This window comes from Lutzomyia longipalpis, chromosome 1 (assembly GCF_024334085.1).
Source record: "Lutzomyia longipalpis isolate SR_M1_2022 chromosome 1, ASM2433408v1".
Taxonomy (NCBI): Eukaryota; Metazoa; Arthropoda; class Insecta; order Diptera; family Psychodidae; genus Lutzomyia; species Lutzomyia longipalpis.
In genome coordinates, this window is record NC_074707.1 from 49,120,903 (window position 1) to 49,143,501 (window position 22,599).

General features: G+C 33.4%; 1 protein-coding gene across 4 annotated transcripts; it reads right to left on the minus strand.

Moving 5' to 3' along the window:
* Window positions 1-1,525: 1,525 nt before the first annotated feature.
* Window positions 1,526-22,039, minus strand: LOC129788045 (forkhead box protein A2). Of its 4 annotated transcripts, none has more exons than XR_008750283.1 (4): window positions 21,871-22,039; window positions 3,987-5,471; window positions 2,046-2,493; window positions 1,526-1,982 (listed from the first exon to the last, which is right to left on the minus strand). XR_008750283.1 is itself a non-coding variant. In XM_055824012.1 (3 exons), the coding sequence occupies exons 1-3, from the start codon at window positions 21,871-21,873 to the stop codon at window positions 2,245-2,247; spliced, it is 1,737 nt and encodes a 578-aa protein (XP_055679987.1). In that variant the 5' UTR covers window positions 21,874-22,039; the 3' UTR covers window positions 1,526-2,244. The 4 variants fall into 4 exon arrangements, 2 of the variants coding, with proteins under 2 accessions (XP_055679987.1, XP_055679986.1); XR_008750282.1 differs by lacking the exon at window positions 21,871-22,039 and adding an exon at window positions 21,004-21,364; XM_055824012.1 differs by having other exon boundaries at window positions 1,526-2,493.
* Window positions 22,040-22,599: the final 560 nt, after the last annotated feature.

Consider the following 22,599-nt stretch of genomic DNA (forward strand, 5'->3'; position numbering starts at 1 on the left):
GCTGAAGGTTTAATTAAAAAAGAAAACTTAAAAATAAACTGCAAAGTTAATTAAAATAAACTGTGTGGGTAATGGGGGTAGATTTGAGAGTTTGGAAATTTATATGTTTTAAATCTTATTGTTTTGAAGTATTTTTTATTAAGAATATTCTTTAAAATCTTAAGAATATTTGTTAAAATCTTAAGAATTTTCTTTAAAATATTAAAAATATTCTTTTGAAGTCTTAAGAATATTCTTTTGAAGTATTAAGAATATTTTTTTAATATCTTAAGAATATGTTTTAAGATCTTAAGAATATTCTTTAAAATATGAAAAATATTCTTTTGAAGTATTAAGAATATTTTTTAATATGTTAAGAATATTTTTTAAGATCTTAAGAATATTCATTAAAATATTAAGAATATTATTCAAACACTCACGGTTTAAAGAATTAAGGATTTTTTCAAATATTCCTTTTTTTTTCTTTGGTCCATAATACTCAGAATTTCTAAAATTTTTTGAATATTTTTGTCACGAATTTTGTTGATTTTTAAGTTTCTTACTCTCCCTCATTTTGCCATTTGCAGCCACCATTAATCCCTTAATTCCGCCCTAAGTTTTCCGGCACAGATGTCCTCTTCAAAATTTTTTTTTTACACATCAACTACAACTTCTAATAATTATAATAAGGAATTATTTACTAAATTTGCAAGAAAAAATCATTTTACAAGGATATTTTTTTTTACTTTTGCAAATTGGAAACCTTTTTTGGCTTCTTACTAATTTTTATTTATTTATTCATTTTTTAATTTTTTCTTTACAACATCCCACAGTTTTTGCTTGAAAATCCTTTGCAGAATGCCACCACTTTTTTTATTTGATTAAATTTGTGATTTAAAACCGTGAAAATCTACATTTTTTTTATTTACTAAATAACTTTTTACAAAAAAATATTCCTTTTGGGGATTTTTTTAAAGTTAGGTGCGCATCCAATTGTGGAGGGGAAAGGTGGGAGGGGGGAGGTGTGGGTGGAATTTATTAAAGGGGAAAAATTGCACACAAAAGGACTAATAAGATAAATTTACAAATTGTTTGCTTTTTTTTCTTTTTCTATCTCACGAATGAGAAATTTTCTCTAATTCCTCCCACAAAAAAAAACAAACTTTTTCTTTTCTTTTTAAAAAAAAAATTGAGAAATTAATTAAATTTGCGGAAGACCTACCGTTTGAAGAATGTTTGCCCTAATATTTAATTTTTATTATTTGGTTTAGAAAAGTTTATGCAAAAATTCCTCTTCGAAAAAAGAAAAAAACATTCCTCATACTCTCTCTGATTATGTTATCATCCGATAATTAATTTTTTCTTAACCATCACTGTCAGCCCTGTCATTTGTTCTCAAAAATCTTCATTAACGCTCTTTTCTCAAGCTTTTCTTCTTTTCGCTTATTACTCTTCTTCCTATCATCTAATGGATATATTTACTTACAATTAATAGTTTTTTTTATTCTTTTTTTTCAATATTTTTTTTTTATATAAAAAATTTAAGTTGCAATTTCTCTCTCTTTTTTATTTTATTTGGGAGAATGGGGTGTGAAAGGAAAATTATTTACAAAAAGAGATACATAATATATAATAGGTATAATAATTATTATTAAAAAAAAAGCGTAAAGAATTTTTTTTTATTAAAAGCTACAACTTTTTTTTTACTCTGCTTGGAATTTTCTTTCAAACTCTTTTCTCTCTTTTTTCAACACTTGAAGACTTCACGTTCATTCTTTTTTTTTCTTTTAAAATGTCACAGAGATTTCAAAATTATTACAATTTTCTTCTTTTTTTTGGACCTGACTTCAAACGAGTCTTCCAGCTGTGATTTTGAGATTTTTTTTCCTTCATTTTAGAAACAAATAAAGGTAGAAAAAATCCCATTTTTTAAGGACATTCACGCATTCCGGTTTTTGCAATTTACAATGCATTTTCTTTTTTTTTTATATTTCCCCATTTTTCTGAGAAAAAAAAAGAAAATTCTCCCTCACATCACAATCCGGAAATTTCAAGAGGAAACTTACCATGTTTTTTTTAATATAGAAACACATTCACACACTTATTTTCCATAGAGAGGGGGTAGAGAATTACTATATAAGAGACAACTTCCTTCATACTCTCGCGTGGGTGGTTCAATATTCACATTTGGTTGCCTTTTGGGGAGTGACCAGCAATGGTTAACCCCCCTCTTTTTTAATTCTTCCATTTTTTTTTGGATCCAGCCTAGGCTATTCGGTTAACAAGCTGCATCTTTCGACGATTGTGAGACGGTTGCGGTGTGGACGTACTGAGGTGTTGATTTTGCGAGAGCCCAAAAGAATTTGGCGTGGCAGGTGTGATGGAATAGTTAACATCCAATCGTGCTCGCTTTGGCAGCGGAAGGACATCCCCATTGTCATCCACAAAGCTATGATTGAGCGACAGGAGCTCCTTTGAGTCCTCAATGTCGATCTCATCGTACAAATCAGCAACCTAACCAACAAAAAACATTCAAATATTTAGCTCAATGCTCAGAGGAAACTCCTTCACAAGCTTAAAGTCGTGGGTTCGAATCTTGTGCTAACGACGAGGAAAATTATTTAAAAGTTTTTTTTTTAATTTTATAGAACTTTTAAATAAAATTAATGAAAAAAAAAAAACGTTTTTTAGGATCTTAAAGGAGACAATTTATTGAATTTGTACGTGGAAATCAATGTTATATCAGACATATTGCGATGCAAAAAAAATATATTAAAAATTCAGAACATTTTTAAAGGTTGTAGTTTGAAATCAGCTACCAATCAGATTTCCTTTCAAGCAAATCACATTCAAAAATCACAGAATAATCATTTAACTGATTTTTTTTTAAAGTTCTTCTAAGCACCACTTCAAATGTCTTTTAATTATGATTTTTAAAATTTTTTAAAAAGACAAATCATTGATTTTTTTTTGAGTCAAAATCAGGAATAGATTAAACAGAAGATGTAGAAATAATTAAAATTTCCAACTTAGAAAATAAATTTTTATCTTTGACGCCAAAATCAACAATACATTTCAGATATCTTTTGAAAAAGAAATTTAAATTTAAAAAATAAAAAAAAGACAAATTATTTATTTTTAAAGTTGAAACCAGGAATATATGAGACTGACAACCTATTAAAATTTTTAAATAAACTTTTGATTGATTTTTAAGTAAAAATTTGCAAAATTTTAGATATAAATTGACAAAGAATTTTTTTAAGCTTTAAAAGCCACAAAGAATTGCTTTATTCAAGTCGAAATCAGTAGTATTAAAGTTAAGATTAAGTCTATTAAAATTTTTTAAATAAACTTTTAGCTAATTTTCAAGTCAATGGGTGGAATTCACTACGCAGTCGGGCTTAAAAATTTAAGTCGGTTTTCAGTCCGTCTTAGATCAGTGTTTTTTAAGTCGGTCTTACGGTTTTAAGTCAGTTTTTTAAATCGGTCTTAAGGTTTTAAGTCAGTGTTTTTTTAAGTGGGAATTAAGGTTTTAAGTCAGTTTTTTAAATCGGTCTTAAGGTTTTAAGTCGGACTTAAGGTTTTAAGTCAGTGTTTTTTAAGTGGGAATTAAGGTTTTAAGTCAGTTTTTTAAGTCGGTCTTAAGGTTTTAAGTCAGTGTTTTTTAAGTGGGACTTAAGGTTTTAAGTCAGTTTTTTAAATCGGTCTTAAGGTTTTAAGTGGGACTTAAGGTTTTAAGTCAGTGTTTTTTAAGTGGGAATTAAGGTTTTAAGTCAGTTTTTTAAGTCGGTCTTAAGGTTTTAGGTCAGTTATTTTTTTTAAATCGGTCTTAAGGTTTTAAGTCAGTTTCTTTAAAGTCTGACCTAAAATTTGTAAGTCGGTCATAAGGTTTTAATTTAGTTTCTTTTTAAGTCTGACTTAAAACATTATAGAATTAAAATAAAAACTTCATAAACACTTTATTTGATTAAACAAAAGGATAATTAAAAAAAGAAAATTCTCCCTACCTCAACGTCAAAATCCCCTTCGACGTCATCATCACAGGATTCTGGGGTATCCATAATCTCACTCTCCTCTGCCTCTGCTTCGGAATCACTGTTGCCCTCTGATTCCGAATGCCCCTCATTCTCAATGTCACTATCCCCACTGTGCCCGTGCTTCATTTCACCCCTCTCCAGTGCCTCGAGATTCTCCGGGAACACCATTGCCTTGCGAATAGCAAGGGGATCCTTTCGTGACCATTTTTGCACCTCTTCATCCATTTTGCTGATCTTCGACGGATTCATTGCCCATAGGCATCCCTTGCGCTGCCCCCCATTTGTCGTGGGCTTCTCAATCTTCTCGAAGCACTTATTGAGGGACAAATTGTGCCTCACACTGTTCTTCCACCCATTGGGAGCGGTCTTAAAGTATGGGAAATGCTCACACATGAAGCTGTAGATCTCCGACACGGGCAGGCTGCCACTGCGGGAATTCTTGAGTGCCATGGCAATGAGGCAGGAATAGGAGTAAGCTGGCTTCGGGAATTCCATCCCGGCTGCCTTAATCTTAATCTTCGTCTGCCCCGGAGCTGATGTTGCAATGAGATTTGTCCCATTGGCCAGCGTGTGCCGTGTGTGGCCATTTGATGTCATCACAATACTCTTCTGCAGCAACTTCCCATGGCCCCCATTGATGCCATTACCAATGTGATGACTGATACCATTTGAATGGTGATGCGGACTAGATTCGCGCTCGCGCTTATGTACAATTATATTGCCATTGGTCAGGGAGGATTTTATTGTGCCATTCTGCTTCAATTTAGCAATGCTGCCCGTATTGTTATTGGCAAAGGTCAATCCCCCAATACCCACTGCCAACTCAATCGTATTGCCGCTCATCTTCTTCAGGATCCCCCCATTTGTTGTGCTTGTCGTTATCTGTGGCATCCCACCCATTTGATGGTGGTGCTTCCCATTGGGCTTCTCATTTACCTTGAGATCATCACTCAAATCCCTCTTTATCGCCTCAATACGTGAATTATTCAACGTACTAACCTTCATCCCATTCACCGTTGTTGTGTGCGTCGTATCCTTCACCATGGGGATCTTAATGGGATTCGGTGAGAACGTCAAGTGACTCTTCTTCTCCTTCGGACTCGCCGGTGAGCACCCACCATGGGCTAAATTGACATTTGTATTGAGATTCAGCTGATTACGCGGTGATGCTGTGAATACCGACGACGAAATTACGGGCATCACAGAATTCGGATTGACGCACGCCCCAACGTCTGCGTAGATGTCATTCCCAGCTGACCATTTGGGTCCCCCAAGCCAGGAGATTTCTCCGTCATTTGAATTTGAATCGAGATCCAATGATGGGAGATCGTAGTTGATTAATGATGAGAATTCACTCGCACCACCAACTACTGTGGCAACTTCTGATCTTATATCAATGTCCAGCATGTCTTGCATTGAATCTGATATATAGAAATCCATTATAGGTCCGGGATCCTACAAAGAAAAATTTAAGAAAAAAAATTCTCTTAAAAATTCTGTTGAAATTCTCTCTTAGAAAAATAAATCAGTCTTCAAAGTTGCAAAACTTTGCAGATTTATAATAAAGAATTGTCATTTAAGGGGGGTCTCTTTTGAGAGTTGGTGAAATTAAATATTTTTATTTTTCTTCGGGTTTTTCTTAAACTTGGTTATCCGGTGTTGACCACATTTAAAGACATTTTATTGTAAAGTAAGAAAATCACTTTTCACCATCTTGAAATTTTCCTAAAAACACAAAGGTAGGTTTTTCTCAGGATCTACTGGATGGATTTTGATGGGGTAAAAAGCAAATGAAAGTGGAAGCATCAATGAACAATGTACCAGAACAGATTTTGTAATTTCGACTTTGAAGCTGAGAAAAGTAGAAATATATTTTTGTGCACTTCTTATAGCTTCTGAATGGAAATTGAAAAAATCATTCCGGTACATTGTTCGTTGATGCTTCCTCTTTCATTTGCTTTTTACCCCATCAAAATCCATCCAGTAGATCCTGAGAAAAACCTACCTTTGTGTTTTGAGGAAAACCACAAGATGGCGTCGCATCTAAAATGGCGGAAAGTGATTTTCTTACTCTTCAATAATTAGGCTAAAAATGTAACCAACATCGGAAAACCAAGTTTAAGAAAAACCCCAAGAAAAGTGAAAACATTAAAAATATGGAAATTTCAACAGTTTGTCCAAGAAACCCCCCTTAATACAAACAGGAAGTAAAAATGTCTCTGGAATTTCTTAGAAAATCCACCCACTTTTTTTTACTATTCTTCCAAGACGCCCCTTGTCGGGGTTTTTTACTCTCCGCGATTATTTATGAACCATTTTTTTTTAAGATCCAGAAACGAAGGAAAGAATGCAAATAAGTTTTTCAGGGTCATCTTGAGAGATATTTCCTCTGAGAAATTTTAAAATTGCCATATGTTCTAGATTTTAGGTTTGTAGCCTCCAATTTCATCATTTTCTTAAGTATTAAAGAATTTTTTCTCTTTAAATTTATTCATTAATGCCGTTGATGTTAACCTTTTGACAGCTATTGTTCGGAAAACTTATGACAGAAAATAATATTTGAACTTGGCGCGCACTCGAAGTGGTGAAAATATAGAATGTGGGGAAAAAAGTATGATTTAGCGGCAAAAATGACAAATCGGATTTAGAAAGCAAAGTGTACGGATGCAGAAATTTTTAAAATTATGAATTGCTTGGAATTCATTATTTTTAGCTGAGATTCTTTCGCTTTTCATTTGAAATTCAAACTGATTTAAAATGACAAGACAGACAAAACTGATCTCTTAACACTGACAATTAGAAAAATTTCAAAATGGAGGCATATTTCAGTAAAGAATTAAGTTTCTTTCGAGTTCTACTCGACCGATTTTGTTCCAACTTGTGTCAAATGAAATTTTTTTTGTCTTTTCATTTTTTTTTTATTTTTTGGACTTTTTAAGAGACCTCAGAGTTTATGTAAGTGATTGAAATTAAGATTTTTAACAAACAATTTACAAAATGTCAATAAATATTAAATCTTTATAGATCTATCTTATTAGCGACCATGAGAAAAAAGTTTCTTAATGAACTAATCTTCCCCCCAATATGAGAGAAATTAAGAGGAAAGACCTTCAAATTCCTTGTGAATCAGACGTGGGAGTTACGCAAAAGTGCACACACGAGTAGCATTCAAGGGGGGGGAATCGCATGAGACCCCCTCGTCTGTTCTCATTTTCATCTCTCCGCAGAGTCTGTCTGTGCATGGTCTCTGCGGGACAAAGGAGTTGTATGTTGTTGGGGAATATGAGGCACAAAGTACGCGCCAAAAACGTGTTTTATCGTCACGATTCACAGCGAAGTGATATCCAATTTGGCGCCAAAAGAACAAAACCTCACATATCTCTCGCTCTGTCCTTTATATTCATTTGGAAATGGAAAATTTCTTGTGTGTGAGCGCGAGAACCCCTCGCATGGTTGAAGAATTAACCAACAGTGAAACCACACCGGCAGATGGTTTCATTCCAAAAGTCCAAAATGTTAAAATGGGACTCTCTTTGGGTTATTTCTTTATTCCTCTCTCATGTAACGTCTTTGGGGTTTCTTGTCTTGCTTTTTTTTTCACCGCTATATTTGAGCTCTTTATAATCTTGTTTGTTTGAATTTTATATAGAGCACATATGCTTCGTATGAACGTTACGAAAATTTTTCCAACTCACGAGGAAAAATTCACAACTTTCCCCTTTTTATTTTGATGCTATCTCCTTCAGACTTTTACGTGAGTTGTGTGTGCAGGAAGAGAGCCATTCATCCCTACATGAAAAGGTGTTCCTTCACACCAACCCTGCACACCTGGTGTGTACCTCTAACCAACGTAAGGCCCCAGTGAATTGTACCGAATTTTTATCATTATTTCTCACACATCTCACCAATTTTAATTCCTAAATACCATCAGAGTGCACATACCCAGTAAAAATGTTCGTTTGTATTTCAGAGAAGAGAGACTAGAAATTCAAACGAATTGCATCTGTCCCACCATCTCATTCCCAACCATGGTTAGAGCCATTGGTTGTGTCTCTCTTCAGTTCACTCTCATACTCTTGGCGGGAATGAGAAAATTTCAAGAACACCGAGGGGGGAATTGGAAGGGCGAAGCAACAACAACAAAAAAAAGTCGTATCCGTCTATAGTAGGGTTAACGATTGAGCTACCTACCATCTCACTCGCACTACTTGAGCACACACTATGGGGGCACTCGTCTTCCCGGACCTCTCCACCAGGCAACCACACCACACTCACAACCGACGAGAATATTGAATTTTCGTGAGATTGCGCGGCAAAACTCTTCGTAGTCTGCCTCGTAGGTACTTCGGTGGGTATAGTCTTTTTGAAACAAGAAAGAAACCCGGCAAAAAGGCAACACAACAGCCCAAGAGGAGGAATATATACAACATACAATATTCAATGTGAGAGAGATGAATGAGATGAAAAAGTTTGTAATATTGAACGACGAGGGTCCCGCCAAAAACACTCAACTACAACAACCGCCTTTTCTCACGCCAAAAATTTATAAATATATTCTCTTCTCTCTCACTGACTTCACGTTCTCAATACGAGAAAATGCAAGAAATAAAATTAAAAAAATAAGGATAAATTTATAACCACATAAGAGACGAAAATAGCAATCATCTCTCAATACTTTTCCTCCACATCTGCAATTATCCTTGATCTTCAATCTCACAGTATGTGCTGTGAGAGGAAATAAATGTTGTGCACTCGCTCTATGTTAGCCTCCATGCAATCCATCATTGGATTCGCGCCAAAAAATTCACACAAGAACTTCAAGTGTGTGGCTTTTGGACCCCCCCTCTTTGCGTACTCCTTAAGCCACAATCACAATGTAAATAAAAAATATAAAAAAGTATTAAAAGAAAAACATGCAGAGAGAGAGCAGGAGAAGAAGTCTTTAATGAAAATCTTCATGAAAAGTTTTTAGCGCCCTTTTGCATACCGTGTCAACGACCTGAGGAAATCTTTTGCATATTTTGACCTTCAATTCTGAAGATTCTTTAGAATTTTTGTTTAATAAAAAAAAGATAAAATTAGAATTAATTTAGGCAACATCTAAGGACTTTTAAGGATCATTCTGAATAAAAAATTAAATTAAAGTGAAGTCCGAAAATAAAGAAAAACCGTGATTTAAAGGGATAGTAAATAGTTTTTTTTTAATTTCTTTAATACATAGTTTTAACGATTTTTCTTTATTTTCGAACTTTAATTTAATTTCTTCCACAAAATGATCCTTAAAAGTCCTAAAATGATCCTAGAAATAAAAATTCTTTTTCAAATTAAATTAATAAACTTACAGGACTTACCAAAAATATTTATATAAAAATTCAAAAAGTTTAAAGAAAAGTTTCTTTATTAATAAGTCCCAAAAATCTTTTCGAATTTCTGATAATTAGTGTTGTTTTTAATTAGGCTTCCTTAGTAATTTCCTTAGAATGAATCATGAAGGATTTATGGGATTCTAAAGAATTACAGGAGATGAAATTTCTAAAAGTTCTTGAAAAGCAAATTGTCAAAATTTTATTTTATTTTTTTTTTAAATAAACTAATATTTCTTTATTATTCAGATAAGTCATAGTAAATATTTCTTCAGTCCCTCAAATACATTTTACAATACTTGTGGAATGATTTTGAGGACTTGTGAGATTTTAATTACAATTTATGCAATTTTTAATAAAATCAAAATGAAAATTGAAAAATAAATTGAAAGAAAAAGAAAATTTATTTTATAATCTACGAATATTTATATGACTTAAAGTATTTATAGTACTGCCAGGACTTATTATCTAACCTAATGTTTTTAAACAGTACCAAATTTTTCTCAAAAAATGAAATTTTTTGACTAATTTCTAATTTATAATTTATCCTTAAAGAAATTTCAATAATTTTTTAATAGAATATTTAAAAAAAAAACCTAAAAAACAAGTATTATTTTTAAAAAATATCCCAAAGTTCCCACTTTGCTACTTTTCACTTTAAACAAAAAATCACCAGCAAAGAACTCTTGGAGAGTCTCAGGTTACGTTTCAGTGACTTTTTGCACGCTACGGGAGATTTTCTCTCGAGATAATCTTCCCACCAAGAAAAGCAAAGTACATACATAGAAAAAGAGGGAAAAAGTTCAAGTGTCTGCAGGAAAACAAATAATCCAATCAATTTTATGCTAGAGGGTTGTGGGAGGAAGTGAATGAATGTGGTTAGAAAGGAAAATTTCTCTCTTATGTGTTTTGGTGAAATTTAAGTGCAGAAAAAAAGGAGAATGAAAATAAGTCTTTGTCTTGGACTTGCATACATACGCTCTTTTATTATTTCTCCGGCAATTGCCGGCAAAAATTCTTAATACTCGCACATGTTGTTTTGCCGCCATCGCATCAAGCAAAAACAAAGCTCTCTTTTCATTGCACTTCTTTCAAGTATATATACAACATCAACAAAAAAATGAACAACAACGAGTCTCTGAGCTTCGAAAACCAACTGTGAGGCTTTTTTTTTTGTTATTCTCCTTACAATCCATAAATTCAGTTTGCTTCATTATATATTATTTCAGAGGAAGTAGCTTTATTTTTTTTGTTGTTTGAGAATCGTTGCTCCATTTAAAACATTGTAATTTTTTTTCAAATACAAGCCGTTGTCGATTGAACCGTATTTTGAACTCTGACCGTTTGGAATGGACGGACACTGAACATAAGCAAATGTTCTAATAAGACAAAACTAAAATAATAATTCTTACAGAATTCTAAAAAGAATTTGAAAGCTTCGAAATTACCCATTTTTGGATTAGAACAAAAAACAATCAAACATATTTCAAATCTTCTTCTTCAACTTCCTTCCACATTCTGCGTGTTTAAAAAAAGAAATCTCGTTGATTTCTTTTTGCTATACGGAAAGAACATTATTACCCCGAAGTTCTTGAGCTTAATATTCACTCGTTTACATTTTTGGGAGCAATGACACGAAATGTGAATAGTAAATTTTTTTTATTATTATTCACATCATCCATCTCTCTCTCCATATGCCATCTACATAATCACAAGACACATTTGGCGAAAAAAAAATATCATTAGAGCAAATATTGCCCCACGTAAACACTCCAAATGCGTATCTCGATGAAGGAGAAAGACCTCCTCCCTCCCCCATCTATTTTGCCATTTAATTTTTGCCACATCAATGTTTTTTCTTCATTTTATGCTGAACTCTCTCTCTCTCTCTCTTCTATTCCTCATTGGAAAATGTTTTGTATAGGTTTGGTTACCTTTGGTTATTATGACCCATGTCATGAGGTAAAAGAGCATTACGTAACCGAATTTAATACACATTCGATGAAATAATATACCTATACAACACAATTCACAACATGGCAGCTGTTTAAGGAAAAAGGAGAAAATGTGTGGAGGTTTTACGAAAAAAAAAACTCATGTAATTCGTATTGAAAATAAAATTCATTCAACTCCCTGAGCACGTGTTTTGCGCGCCAAAAGTCGATTTTAGTTCATGTACAAAAGGCAAAATATATACCTACATATCTATACATATTGCCTGCGAAAAGAGACACCCAAACAACTGCTGAGGCCTTATATTCTTTGCCAATAATCCAACACACAATAATATAGTTTGCAGACAAAATAAACCAAATTGATTATTGACTCTGTTTTTTCTTCCTTTCCTTTTTTATCCTTTTCTTCTCTCCCCCTCTCTCTTTGGCACACGCACAACTGCCAATTTATTGTCCCAAAAAAAAATGTTGTGTCTATATAAAAACCATATGTAAAAAAGCCATCATTAATATGCAGCAGCTGAATGAAATTTTACAAGTTTCCGAAAAAAAGGAATATGAATTATATAGTTCTGGCCTCCAAGGGTGTTTTGTCTCAACACATAATTTCCAATTAAGTCATCAGAAACATGGAGAAAGAGGTAAATGGATGGAGGAATAAAAACAGAGTTTACAACGAAATAAAAATAAAATAAAATAGGTCGTATTAATGCACTTTGGATTGAAAGAGTTGTTTAAAATGCCCGAGAGAATGAAGAGAATTCATCCTCTTTGTTCTTTTACTACTTTATCATTCACTAATTAATAAAAGAAACTATTTTTGGGGTGATTTTTGTGCTCACTTTTGAGGAAAAAAATTTCTTTTATGGATTCGATCCGGGGATGTTTAGGATATAAAGGAAGTGTCTTAACGAGTATGCTAAAATTTCTGCATTTTCTATACTATGAGATTATCCATAAAATGACTGTATTTATGCATTTTTTATTTAAGACTTTTTTAATACAGAATAGTTCTTTAAATTTTTCATACCAATTACAATTCAAAAAAAAAACAATGTCATGCTAAAAAAAATTCCAACATTATTTTAATCCACATCATTTCGTGCAGATAAACGGTGTGGAGGACTTATGAAATTCTTCAGCAGATGACACGACGGTGATAAGATTGTTTTACAGTGCTTTTTAACAGCCCAATAAAAAGCACCCCTAAATCCAGCCACAAATCCTTTTGGGGCCATCAAAAAGCTCTCAGTGAAAAAAAAAGAAGAATTGCGTGTGAAAACTTTTATCCAGCCGAAAAAATTTTCTCTTGCTGCTGTTCATCAACCCCAAAAAATAAAAAAAAAATCCAAAGTCCCAGCGCGAGAGAAAAATAGTTGAGCGCCATTGGATGAGAGACGGAATTAAGTTAAAAAATCAATAAAATTTCGCCGATTGCAGTGAGAATGTGTGCGTTTGGGTGTCTCCTACCCTCTCTGTACCAACCACCCACTCACCCCCTGTTCTGTCTCTTCACCCAAACCTCACACAGTACACACCCCATACAAAATTCCCAACTGCGGCAACTTTTTTTTTGCTGTTCCACACGGGGGTTGTTTTTGAGTGAGTACCGCACCGAAAAACCCCATCAGTGAGTCTCGCATTGAAAGCCGAACGTACCCCGAAGCACGTGATTTATGATTTATTTTGGCTCTGCCATTCGGGGGGATGCTAAAAATGCCGCTCTCATGGCTTGAAAATTCCAAAAGGGAGACACCATGAGATGTGAACATTTTCGAGTTTCGCCACCACCCAATGTCAAATGCGCATGCTCATTCACCCCTAAGCACCATCACCACCCCCCTAACAGAAAACAGCCCGCCAAGCTCAATTTCAGAGGATGGCGCACACAACCACCACCCTTCACCCCTCGGGTCAGTGGATTCGGCAAGAGCGGGAGAGAAAGAGCGCGGCGAGAGGATGAAATATTAAGGTGTTTTGTCGGGAGATTTAGCATGGAATGTTCATTCTACCCTTGATCTCTAGCTCTAGAGCCACTGCCTGCCTGCCTGCCACTCCCTATGCGAGACACACTAGAATGTCACACTGTTGTGTAGAAAGGACAAGTCCGGAAGGAAGGTGAATAGAAGTTTGCCCCAAAGGGAGATGAGATGACTGTTGGATCGCCTCTCGCCCTACCTATGTGTACATAGCACTCTCTCTTGTGACATTTTAAAGAAGGGTCGTTCACGGGAGGATGAGATTCAAGTACAAAGTTGAATAATGATTTTCTTCTCTGTCTCCATGGGACCATTAATACGGAATTACCAATAAAATGCCATCAAACTCTTATTCTCATCTATTAAAATAAATAGGTTTTGGCGAGATATTTATCGTTTATATTTTATTTTAATTTAAAATTTACTAAAAGAGATTTTTTCTTTAAACTAAAATAAAAAAAAAAAATTTTTTTTTCACTTTTAATTGTTTAGCTGAAAATTTTTCAATTTTCACGGGAATATTTAGGCTTTATTTTTTTTAATTAAACTTTCAGCTATAAAACAAGTATTTTTAATTGAAATTTTATATAAAATTAGGTTTTTCTTAAAAATGTTTTACTATTATTACTTTTCCCTTAAATTAACTGATTAATAAAGAATTTTCCTAATAACAAATAATTAATAGTTTTTGTGGGAATAACGTTTATTTATCATTTAATTTTTAAGTTTAAAAGTAAAGATTTTTTATATATATAAAAATATAAATTTAAGATATTTTTTAATAGACGCCTTTTTCTTTTAATCAATTGTTTAGGAAAGAATTTACTAATTTCCTAATTAAGTAAGTTCAGGTTTTGGGTTTTGAAAAAATATTCAACGTTTAATTTTTCTTTAATCGAATTCTTCTTTAAGTTTTTTTAATTGAAATTTTATACAAAAAAGGATTTTTTATGGAAGTCTTATCTTCGGTATTTTCTTTTATTTAATTAGTTTGTAAAGATTTTTTCTAGAGCCTTAGAATACTTAAGATTTTATTTTTTTATTAAATTCATTTCTTTTAAAACGATTTCTTAATATTTTGGAGAAATAAATCTTTTTTTTTTGTGAGAAAATATTTCAATTTAAATGTAAATAAGATAGGAATTCTGAGCTTTCAAAAATTAGCAGATCTTATTAAAATCATAGAATCTCAAATGATCAAAATCTAACGATAAGAATTTAAATAAGAAAGTTTGTTGAACATCTAATTCAAATCAAACCTCAAAACATCGCTTAATTCCTAAATTTTCATTCTCAAAAATAATTTTTAAATGAACCAAAAAATTGTGATATTGAGATGAAAAATTGAAACAAATTGAATACGGAACTAGGGGAACCATTGAAGGCTTTCCGTGGCGAATTGCAGAGACAGCTGACTCTTGATTTGCCATAGAAACATTCCCATCATTTCTCCCAAGAGCGCATTAATGTATGTTACAAGAGCAAGATCATCGTGATCTTCTCTACCGAAACCTTGTGAGACAGAGACCAAGACACTCTTGAGAGTTAAAAAAAAAAGATTCAAAATTTATGATAAACACACTTCTGAAGATTACCGTGTTTTGAAATATTAACCGGAGATTGTTGTATGTTGCCCCCACGTCCAATCCTTGAGTACTTTACATATAAATTTAATGACTTGTGTCTGTTTACGCTTTTCCATACTGAGGAAGGAAAATCAGTAAAAGATTTTTTTTAAGAGGGAAACTAATCAATTCATCGTGTGTTATATGCTTTTAGAGAACAATATAAAGGACTTTTGCTTGAGCTCTGCACAAAGTATAGTGACTTCCATAAGTGATTTTAATTTTATAATAAAATTTTTCCACTCTCCTGCATTCTCCTTCCTCCACACCTTATCCATCATCGTCGTAAAATGCGTCTACTCCATGTAAGAAAAATCGTAAGTGAGAGAAGCCCCATGTAAACTTTTTGTATGGGTGGTTTGGCTCTTCGTGGAGAGTATAGAGAGAGAATAATATTCCAAAAGGCATTAAAGTATTTTTAGAGGAAAAATTTTCTCATGTAGAAAACTGGTTCTGGGAACATGACTTCTTCTTCACCAACATCCCAACCATGGCGCGCATTTTGTAAGAATTCAACACACAACGATGGAGAAGAAGTTGAGGAAAAGAAGACTAAAGGAAACGTACAAGAGCAAGTAATAAGAAGAAAAAAAACCATCCCATTGTATTCTTCTTCTTCCCTTTTATAGTCATTTTCGCAATTGATTCTCACTCTCACCCGAGACCTCCCTTTATTTTTTGCCATCATCCACCAAGGAGGGACATGCATTCAACACTTATGCCGTGTCTTCGGTTGTCTGCTTGGTATCTCTTTGGTAAAGCATAAGACTTCTTTTTTTTTCTCTTTAACTTTTGCTCCTTTCCATCAAGTTTTCCTCAAGTGGACTTTTTTTGTCTTCACATGTCCTTTTCTTTCTCTTCTCTTGTTTCATCATTCTCTCTCTCAAACCACTTCCTGGTGGCCATTTTTGTCTCTTCATTGCCTCTCCTTTTCCAACATACTATGTACACACTACATACAACCCAATGTTGGCCCTGAAATCACCTCACACATCTCTCATATTTCTCCTCTTCATCACAATACTTCTCTCCTTCCTCCTAATCAGCCCACCCATTAATCGAATTACCTTCCAAAGGGATGCCCCCGAGAAAATTATCCACAAAATCATTACACTCAATTATTTATTGAGATAATCAACTAATATTAATTAATCACAATTTCCTTGAGATTTCCCTCCAAAAATGAAATTCAATCACTTTTATTTCGTACCTTTAGTCATTCTAGTCTGCTACTCATGCTGGAGGGTTTGTATTCACTGGTGCAGAATAATTTGTCTTTTAGGTCAATGACTAGGGTTGTCGACTTATTGAATTGAAGGTCGCCGGTTCAAATCCAAAGGTATAAAACTTTTTTTCTCTCATAATTCTTAACTGATCTAATTGACGAATTATAAATTCCCAATTTTTCGCGTCTTTTATGAATTTATAACAGTCTTGTCTTGAGAAAAAATCGCCGTATTTTTCCACAACCTCCCTGAACTAATATTCCAATTTAAAGTGCCCAAATGTGATTCAATGCGGTAGGTGGGATTCATTTTGAGAAAAATCCACTTAAAACCAGCCCAGAAAGAAATAAATATTCTAACCTATAGCGCCTCTATAGCACATGGTTAATTTTGGCGCGCGAAAAACCAGTCATGATAGCAAGAAAAAAAAATCAGCAACATGTAACAAAAGGTGAAGAGCTTGAGAACTTCCATCCGAGTATATAAAATAAAAAATAATTTAGTGAAGAGAAAGAAAAAGAACCACCAGCAATCCATTCCGAATTGAGTCATCGGCACAGTTCATGGCTGAACATTTTTTTTGCCTTTTTCTCTTTCGCTGCTCAACTCACATAAATTTATTTTTTTTATTCCCTCAACATTAGAAGACACATTTGTATTTTTTTTTACTTCATTCAATGTGAAAAAAAACATTATTCTTCTCTTTTCTTTAGCCGGTAGAGAATAGAGAAAAATTACATATAGAAATAATATTCCATCTCATTCCAAAGCACATACCGGCTAATTTTGCTGACAACAAAATTCATGTGCGGCTCATAGAAAATTTTTCCCGGTATTTTGTGAGCATAAATAAATTCATGGAGGAAGAGCGCAGCGATGAAGAGAAAGAGGAATTGTGAATGCTAATTTTCCCTCCAATGCGTTAAAGAGACATACAAAATGATATGCAAATGATGTCAATAAGCCGGTATGTTCTCACAACATTTTATTATATGCATTTAATCGACGAAGAGGTGGTGAGACACAACGAAATTAAAAAACCTCTGCTATGTGTGTGTCAATAACTTTTCTTTCCAAGCACGTGGTCACCACAAGGCGCGCACATTTACTTTCCCGCCAAAAACATCGTCATGCACAAAGTTATTTGTCTTTTAATTTTTAGAGAACTAAACTTAATCAAAAAACTGTACGAACCTTCACGTAAAATTTCCTCTAAGAATCACCTTTCAAAGATTTTTTGCACAAGAAATTGCAGAACGTCTTATCACTTTGAAGGAAACTTTGAAACTAAAACTGTTTGTGGTGAAACTCAAGGACTGACTGTGAAGGAATTTTCTAGTCCTTCATGCCCTTTGCGACCCATATCTACCTGTCTTAATCCTTCACAGAGGGTTGTTAACTCTGGGAAAAATGTTTTCAACCCAAAAAAAAAATTTATACCTTTCTCTCCTTCTCTCAGGTCAAGATCAACCAACAATAGAGAAGAGATCCTCTTTGGGCACACCGCAGTTTCTCATGGAAATATTCCATGGAACAAGTGTATAAAATTCAATGAAATTCCTCTGTATTCACAACAATCTTTCCCCGAAGAATGTGGTCCATGCAGAAAAAAGTGAGCAAGTGCTGCATTTATACAGATTGATGATTAAAATATTGATGCAATGTTGAATTTCAATATAAAAAAATCGAAAATTGACTTCGGAATCTAAATAAAGTGTTGTAGTTTCTTTGAAAAATATTGTAAAGAAGACAGGGGAGCCTAATGAATGAAGTTCTATTAAATTTTAAGAACTTTATTTTTAGGAAAGCATTTACCTTCAGGAAATTAACCATTTTAATTATTATTATTTTTTATTATTTTTACAGTAAAAGAGGTTAGAATTTTACTAATTCTGTTCAGGAGTAAAATCCCTTCCGCTTTAGTATGTGGCTAAATTAGTCTCGCACAAAACTAAGATAATGAATAAATCAAGAAATAACGAATATAAAAAATTAAAATCAAGTTATTAGATTATCTTAATTATTCCTGTATTCATTATTATTCTTTTCAATATTTTTTAGGAGCTATATCAACAAAACAGAATGGAATAAAACTATTACATGCATAAGTTCATAAAGGTCTGTAATGTGGTGTGATGAATAACGTTGTATCCTTATAAGCTGAAAGTCTCCGGATCGAGTCCAGTAATGAAATTCTTTTTTCCCCACAAAATTAATAAAAATCTTGATAAATTTAAACAAAAATTACAATTTAAGTATTTAGTTTGACCAATAAAGAACATTTGAAGTCATTAAAAATTCCTAAATGACAAAGGGTTTAAAATTCAGGAATTTCTGTAAAGGGAAAACAAGATTTTAATTTAAATACCTTCATTTAGTCTCATCAACAATTACTTTCTAATAAAACGTTCATTAAAAATTAGTCTAAAAATCTTACATAGAAAGAAATTACCCATGTCAAGAAATAATCAAAAAGTAAACCCATTTGGTTCATTACTTTCAGCATGCATCTGTATTAAATCATCTCTTTTTGGACAAGAAGCAGAAAATAATTAATTCTCTTGGAATGTTATATTTCCCTCACACTCGTGAAACCTTTTTGTTGGGATCATCATTAAATACAACTTTGGGAAGATCTTCTATACATACATATATTTTTAAATCCCTCACTCATCGAAGGTACATTTACTTTCAATTTATGTATAGCATTTTGCCTTTGAGTGAAAGAGGAGAGTTCGAAAGATTCGTGCGGATCATACCCTAGGTCAATAATCTAATTTTAACGTTAAAAAAATTCCCCAGCACGTCTTTAAAAATTTCTCACACTCTCTCACACAAATCTGCTGAGAATATTGTAAATTATTTCGACGCAAAAAAATTCGCCACATCATATACAAATATTTTCGGCGCAATTTAATCTTTTTTTTTCTTCTTCTGTAAAATATTCAAATTTACCAAAGAAAGAGAGAAAAAAGGTGTGAAAGACCGCTGTGAGGAAATTAGCAAGAAAATACGATGACAATATTCAAATTTGATGTTTTTCCAGCCACGGAAAATTCTCTTACCCCCCCACACAGCTGAAATCTTTTCATCTTATTATTTTATTTTCTTTTTCTTCAAAAGCAATTTAATTTAATAATATTGCGCTTTTTTTCTCGGCTCTTTTCGCACATTCAAATCGGCCACAAATCGCCTTCTAATGTCAATGACACCTTTTTTTCTCTACTCTTCTCTCCTCTCATAAGTTGGGTTTGGGGAGACATGTCGTGAGCCGCAGAAAAATAACGAAAAATTTTCTTCTTTTGCGCCAAACACGAAAAGAATTGAAAATATTCTCTATTTCTATACATACAGCATGTTTGGGAAGTTCGCTCTCAACACTCTCACACGAAAATTGCTGAATGTGCGAGAGAATTAAATCTCAAACGTCACCTGCTTATCAGGAATTTCTCTATTTTTTTTATTTTTATTTTATTTCACACCATATTCCTTTCATTGTGTGTTTACATGAGTGGAAAAATGTGTGATTGATAAGAAAGCGCGGGAAAGAGTTATATTTCACTGCCAATGAGGTCAATTGTGGTGCACAATGTGGCGAATAAAATATTTAATTGGAATTGCCTCTCTCAAGCAATATTTTCATTTTCTTTATAATAATGTTACATTTTTATATTAAAATTAAATAAAATGTTTATTTTGCAGAAAAGCTGTGAAAAAAAAATTGTCTGAGGATTTAATTTTCTCGGGAAAATTTCAACAAATAATTCATTTCAATTAATTCAAAGTAGTTTAACTGATAGCCGAGAGGTTCAAAGTGACAGGATATTCTCCTTTGAATTGATAGTAAAGTCGTGGGTTCGATTCCCATTGATGTTCTTATTTTTTTTTCTTTTTATTTCTTATTGAATTTCATTAAGAATTTTTTTCTAATATTTTTAAGGATGAATTTAAGAAGAAAATAAGACTTAACAACCAATAAATGATAACTAATCTATACTTTTATCACACTGCACTACAAATACGAGCACACAGCGAATTTTGCAGCACTCTTATTTTTAATCTTCTCAGAAATTCTCCTTATTAAATAAATATTCTTTATATGAAAATTAATGACAAAACAAATAATTTTTTTTAATAAAAAAATGGGAAAATGAGCGCATGTTTGGAAAATTCTTCTCAAGACCTTATCACACCCCCGCGCGATAACCGATTTGCGCGCAATTTCACTCCAAATAGAAATTGATGATGATTAACCGGTTAAAAAAGCTTTTCCCAGAAAAACCACGAAGAGATAAAATGTTTTCTTTTTTTAATTAAAAAAAAATGATGACAATTTCCACGTTGACAAAAAAATAAATAAAAGAAAAAGAAAATAAACTTCGTGTGAATTTTTGGTTGGAAAAGCGCGGGAACCTTTCCCGTGATGTTGGCTCATCGTTCCGGGAATGATGTGGTGGCGAATGAGATGGCAAATGCATCGCCCATCCCTTTCGCACTAAGAGGGGAGAGTTTGGATATGTATAAAAGTTGGAACGGGAGGGAAGGTTTAGCTCGCAGCTTCTCTTGAGCGAGCGATCGAAATCATCGCCTCCTTTTCTTCTCGTCCGCCTCGTCCGCAATTCCAAGGCCGTGTGAGCCCAACAAACCCGGCCGGCTACACTGTAATGTTCTTTCTCGCTCGCACCCCATTTCCCGCCTTGAAACACCCATACCGGTGTACGTGTGTGCGAGCGGGATGGGTGAACATTTTCGTCGATCCCGCCAAAAGGGAAATCATGGGAAACTTTTTTTTCATTTCAATATTTTTTTACATTTTGTTGATTTAATTGGAAAACTCACCGAAAATTTATTGAGGAAAACATCGTGAAATCCTGAGCTCATATCATCGAATAATTCACACATTTCGCCCTCCACAAATGGCGGTTACGGAAGAGAGAATGAATAAAAAAAAACGGTCGGGGATGGAAAAATACACAGGAGGGAATTTTTCAGCGGGAAAATGCACGAGAGAACCTTCTACGTGCGCTCACTTGACAGTTGTGACTTTTCCTTGACGTATTGTTTTGTTTTTCACACCCAAAATGATCAATATTGACGATTTTCCTTGCTTTTCCCGCAAAAAACGGTAAAAAATTGTATGAGAAAAATCTTCCACTCACGCAACACACACTAGTTCAGTCCACAAACAAAACTCAACTGGCGCACGAAACTTTTGTTCGTCTCGAAAATTCTCTGCTGCCGCTAAGAAATTCTCTCTCTGCGCATGACACAAAGGAAAACGGTCAAATTTTGAATTTCCCGCACACCCATTGGCTGATTTCGCGAGAGCCCACGTGATGTTTATTCTCCTCTCTACTACACTCTCTCTCTCTCCATCCGGCCTGAATTATTTAATCGATTTTTGTTGAGAAAATAAATCCAACGGAAGGGTGGGAAAGAGATAGGAGATGTGAAAAAAATAAATATAAAACCCGCGTGGAAAATACATAAATTCACTGCAAAAATCCCCACAAAATGAAAATTTTGTCGTGAAAAATAAATTTTGTGGGAAATTTTTGACAAAAAGACAATTTTTGGCGGAAAATTTTTCTCCGAAAATTATTTGACGTGAATTTTGCCGGGATAATTTTACAAGATGGCCGTCAATTGTTTACACCGGCTTTCCTCATATAATTCTAAAATTTACCAATTAAATTCATCACTCACCATGTTCTGTACGTTGCTTTCTCTTCTCTGGGATCTAATGAATATTTTTCACAATGAAACACACTGAATAAATTACTTTTTCTTACAATTTTGGACTGTTTTCTTGCACACTCATGCAGCAGCTGCAGTTTTAAAATATATCCGCTGGTATTTTGTGGCGCTACTAGTTGGTGTGGAAGTGAGATAGAGGTATATTTTCACGCGTTCCATCTCACCTCGATAGTTGGGCCGTAACACTACCACATTGAAAGAAAACTTGACGAATTGACGAAAGAGATTTAATTCAAATTGTAACTACTTTTAACGGTTTTTTTTTGTGCATCTTCACATCCGGTTATTGATTTTCCAGCATTTCCATATTTTCAGATGAAAATTAGTTAAATTTACTTCAATTAAATGAAAAATTTAATAATAAATTGAACTTTCACTGATTTTTGTTTGAAAATTGCTTAAAAATTGATTTATTTTGATCTATTAAGTTTGAGATTGCAAGGAGAATTTTGAAACTATGCAAAATTCATGTAATTTCTTCTCTTATTATCTAATAAATTCAATTATTTCTTCATCTTTTCTTCTATTTTTGTGTCAGCATCGTCGCCATCTTAGTTTTCAAGCAACTTTCCTTAAATGGCGTCCTTCATAACCTAAAAGAAATTGACCAAAATCAATTAAGCGAATCAATTCTAATTTTTAAGGGTTTCTTGGAAGCTTCAGACCTCCCTAAGGGAT

Bases quoted from the DNA above. Each gene is read 5' to 3' on its own strand.
- LOC129788045 (XM_055824011.1), bottom strand. From the start codon at position 21,066: ATGTGTGAATTATTCGATGATATGAGCTCAGGATTTCACGATGTTTTC. The intron at 5,472-21,003 runs GTGAGTTTTCCA...TTTTCTTTGTAG, and splicing joins TTTTCCTCAATAAATTTTCG to GATCCCGGACCTATAATGGA. The intron at 2,494-3,986 runs GTAGGGAGAATT...TTTGTTGGTTAG, and splicing joins AAGGGGATTTTGACGTTGAG to GTTGCTGATTTGTACGATGA.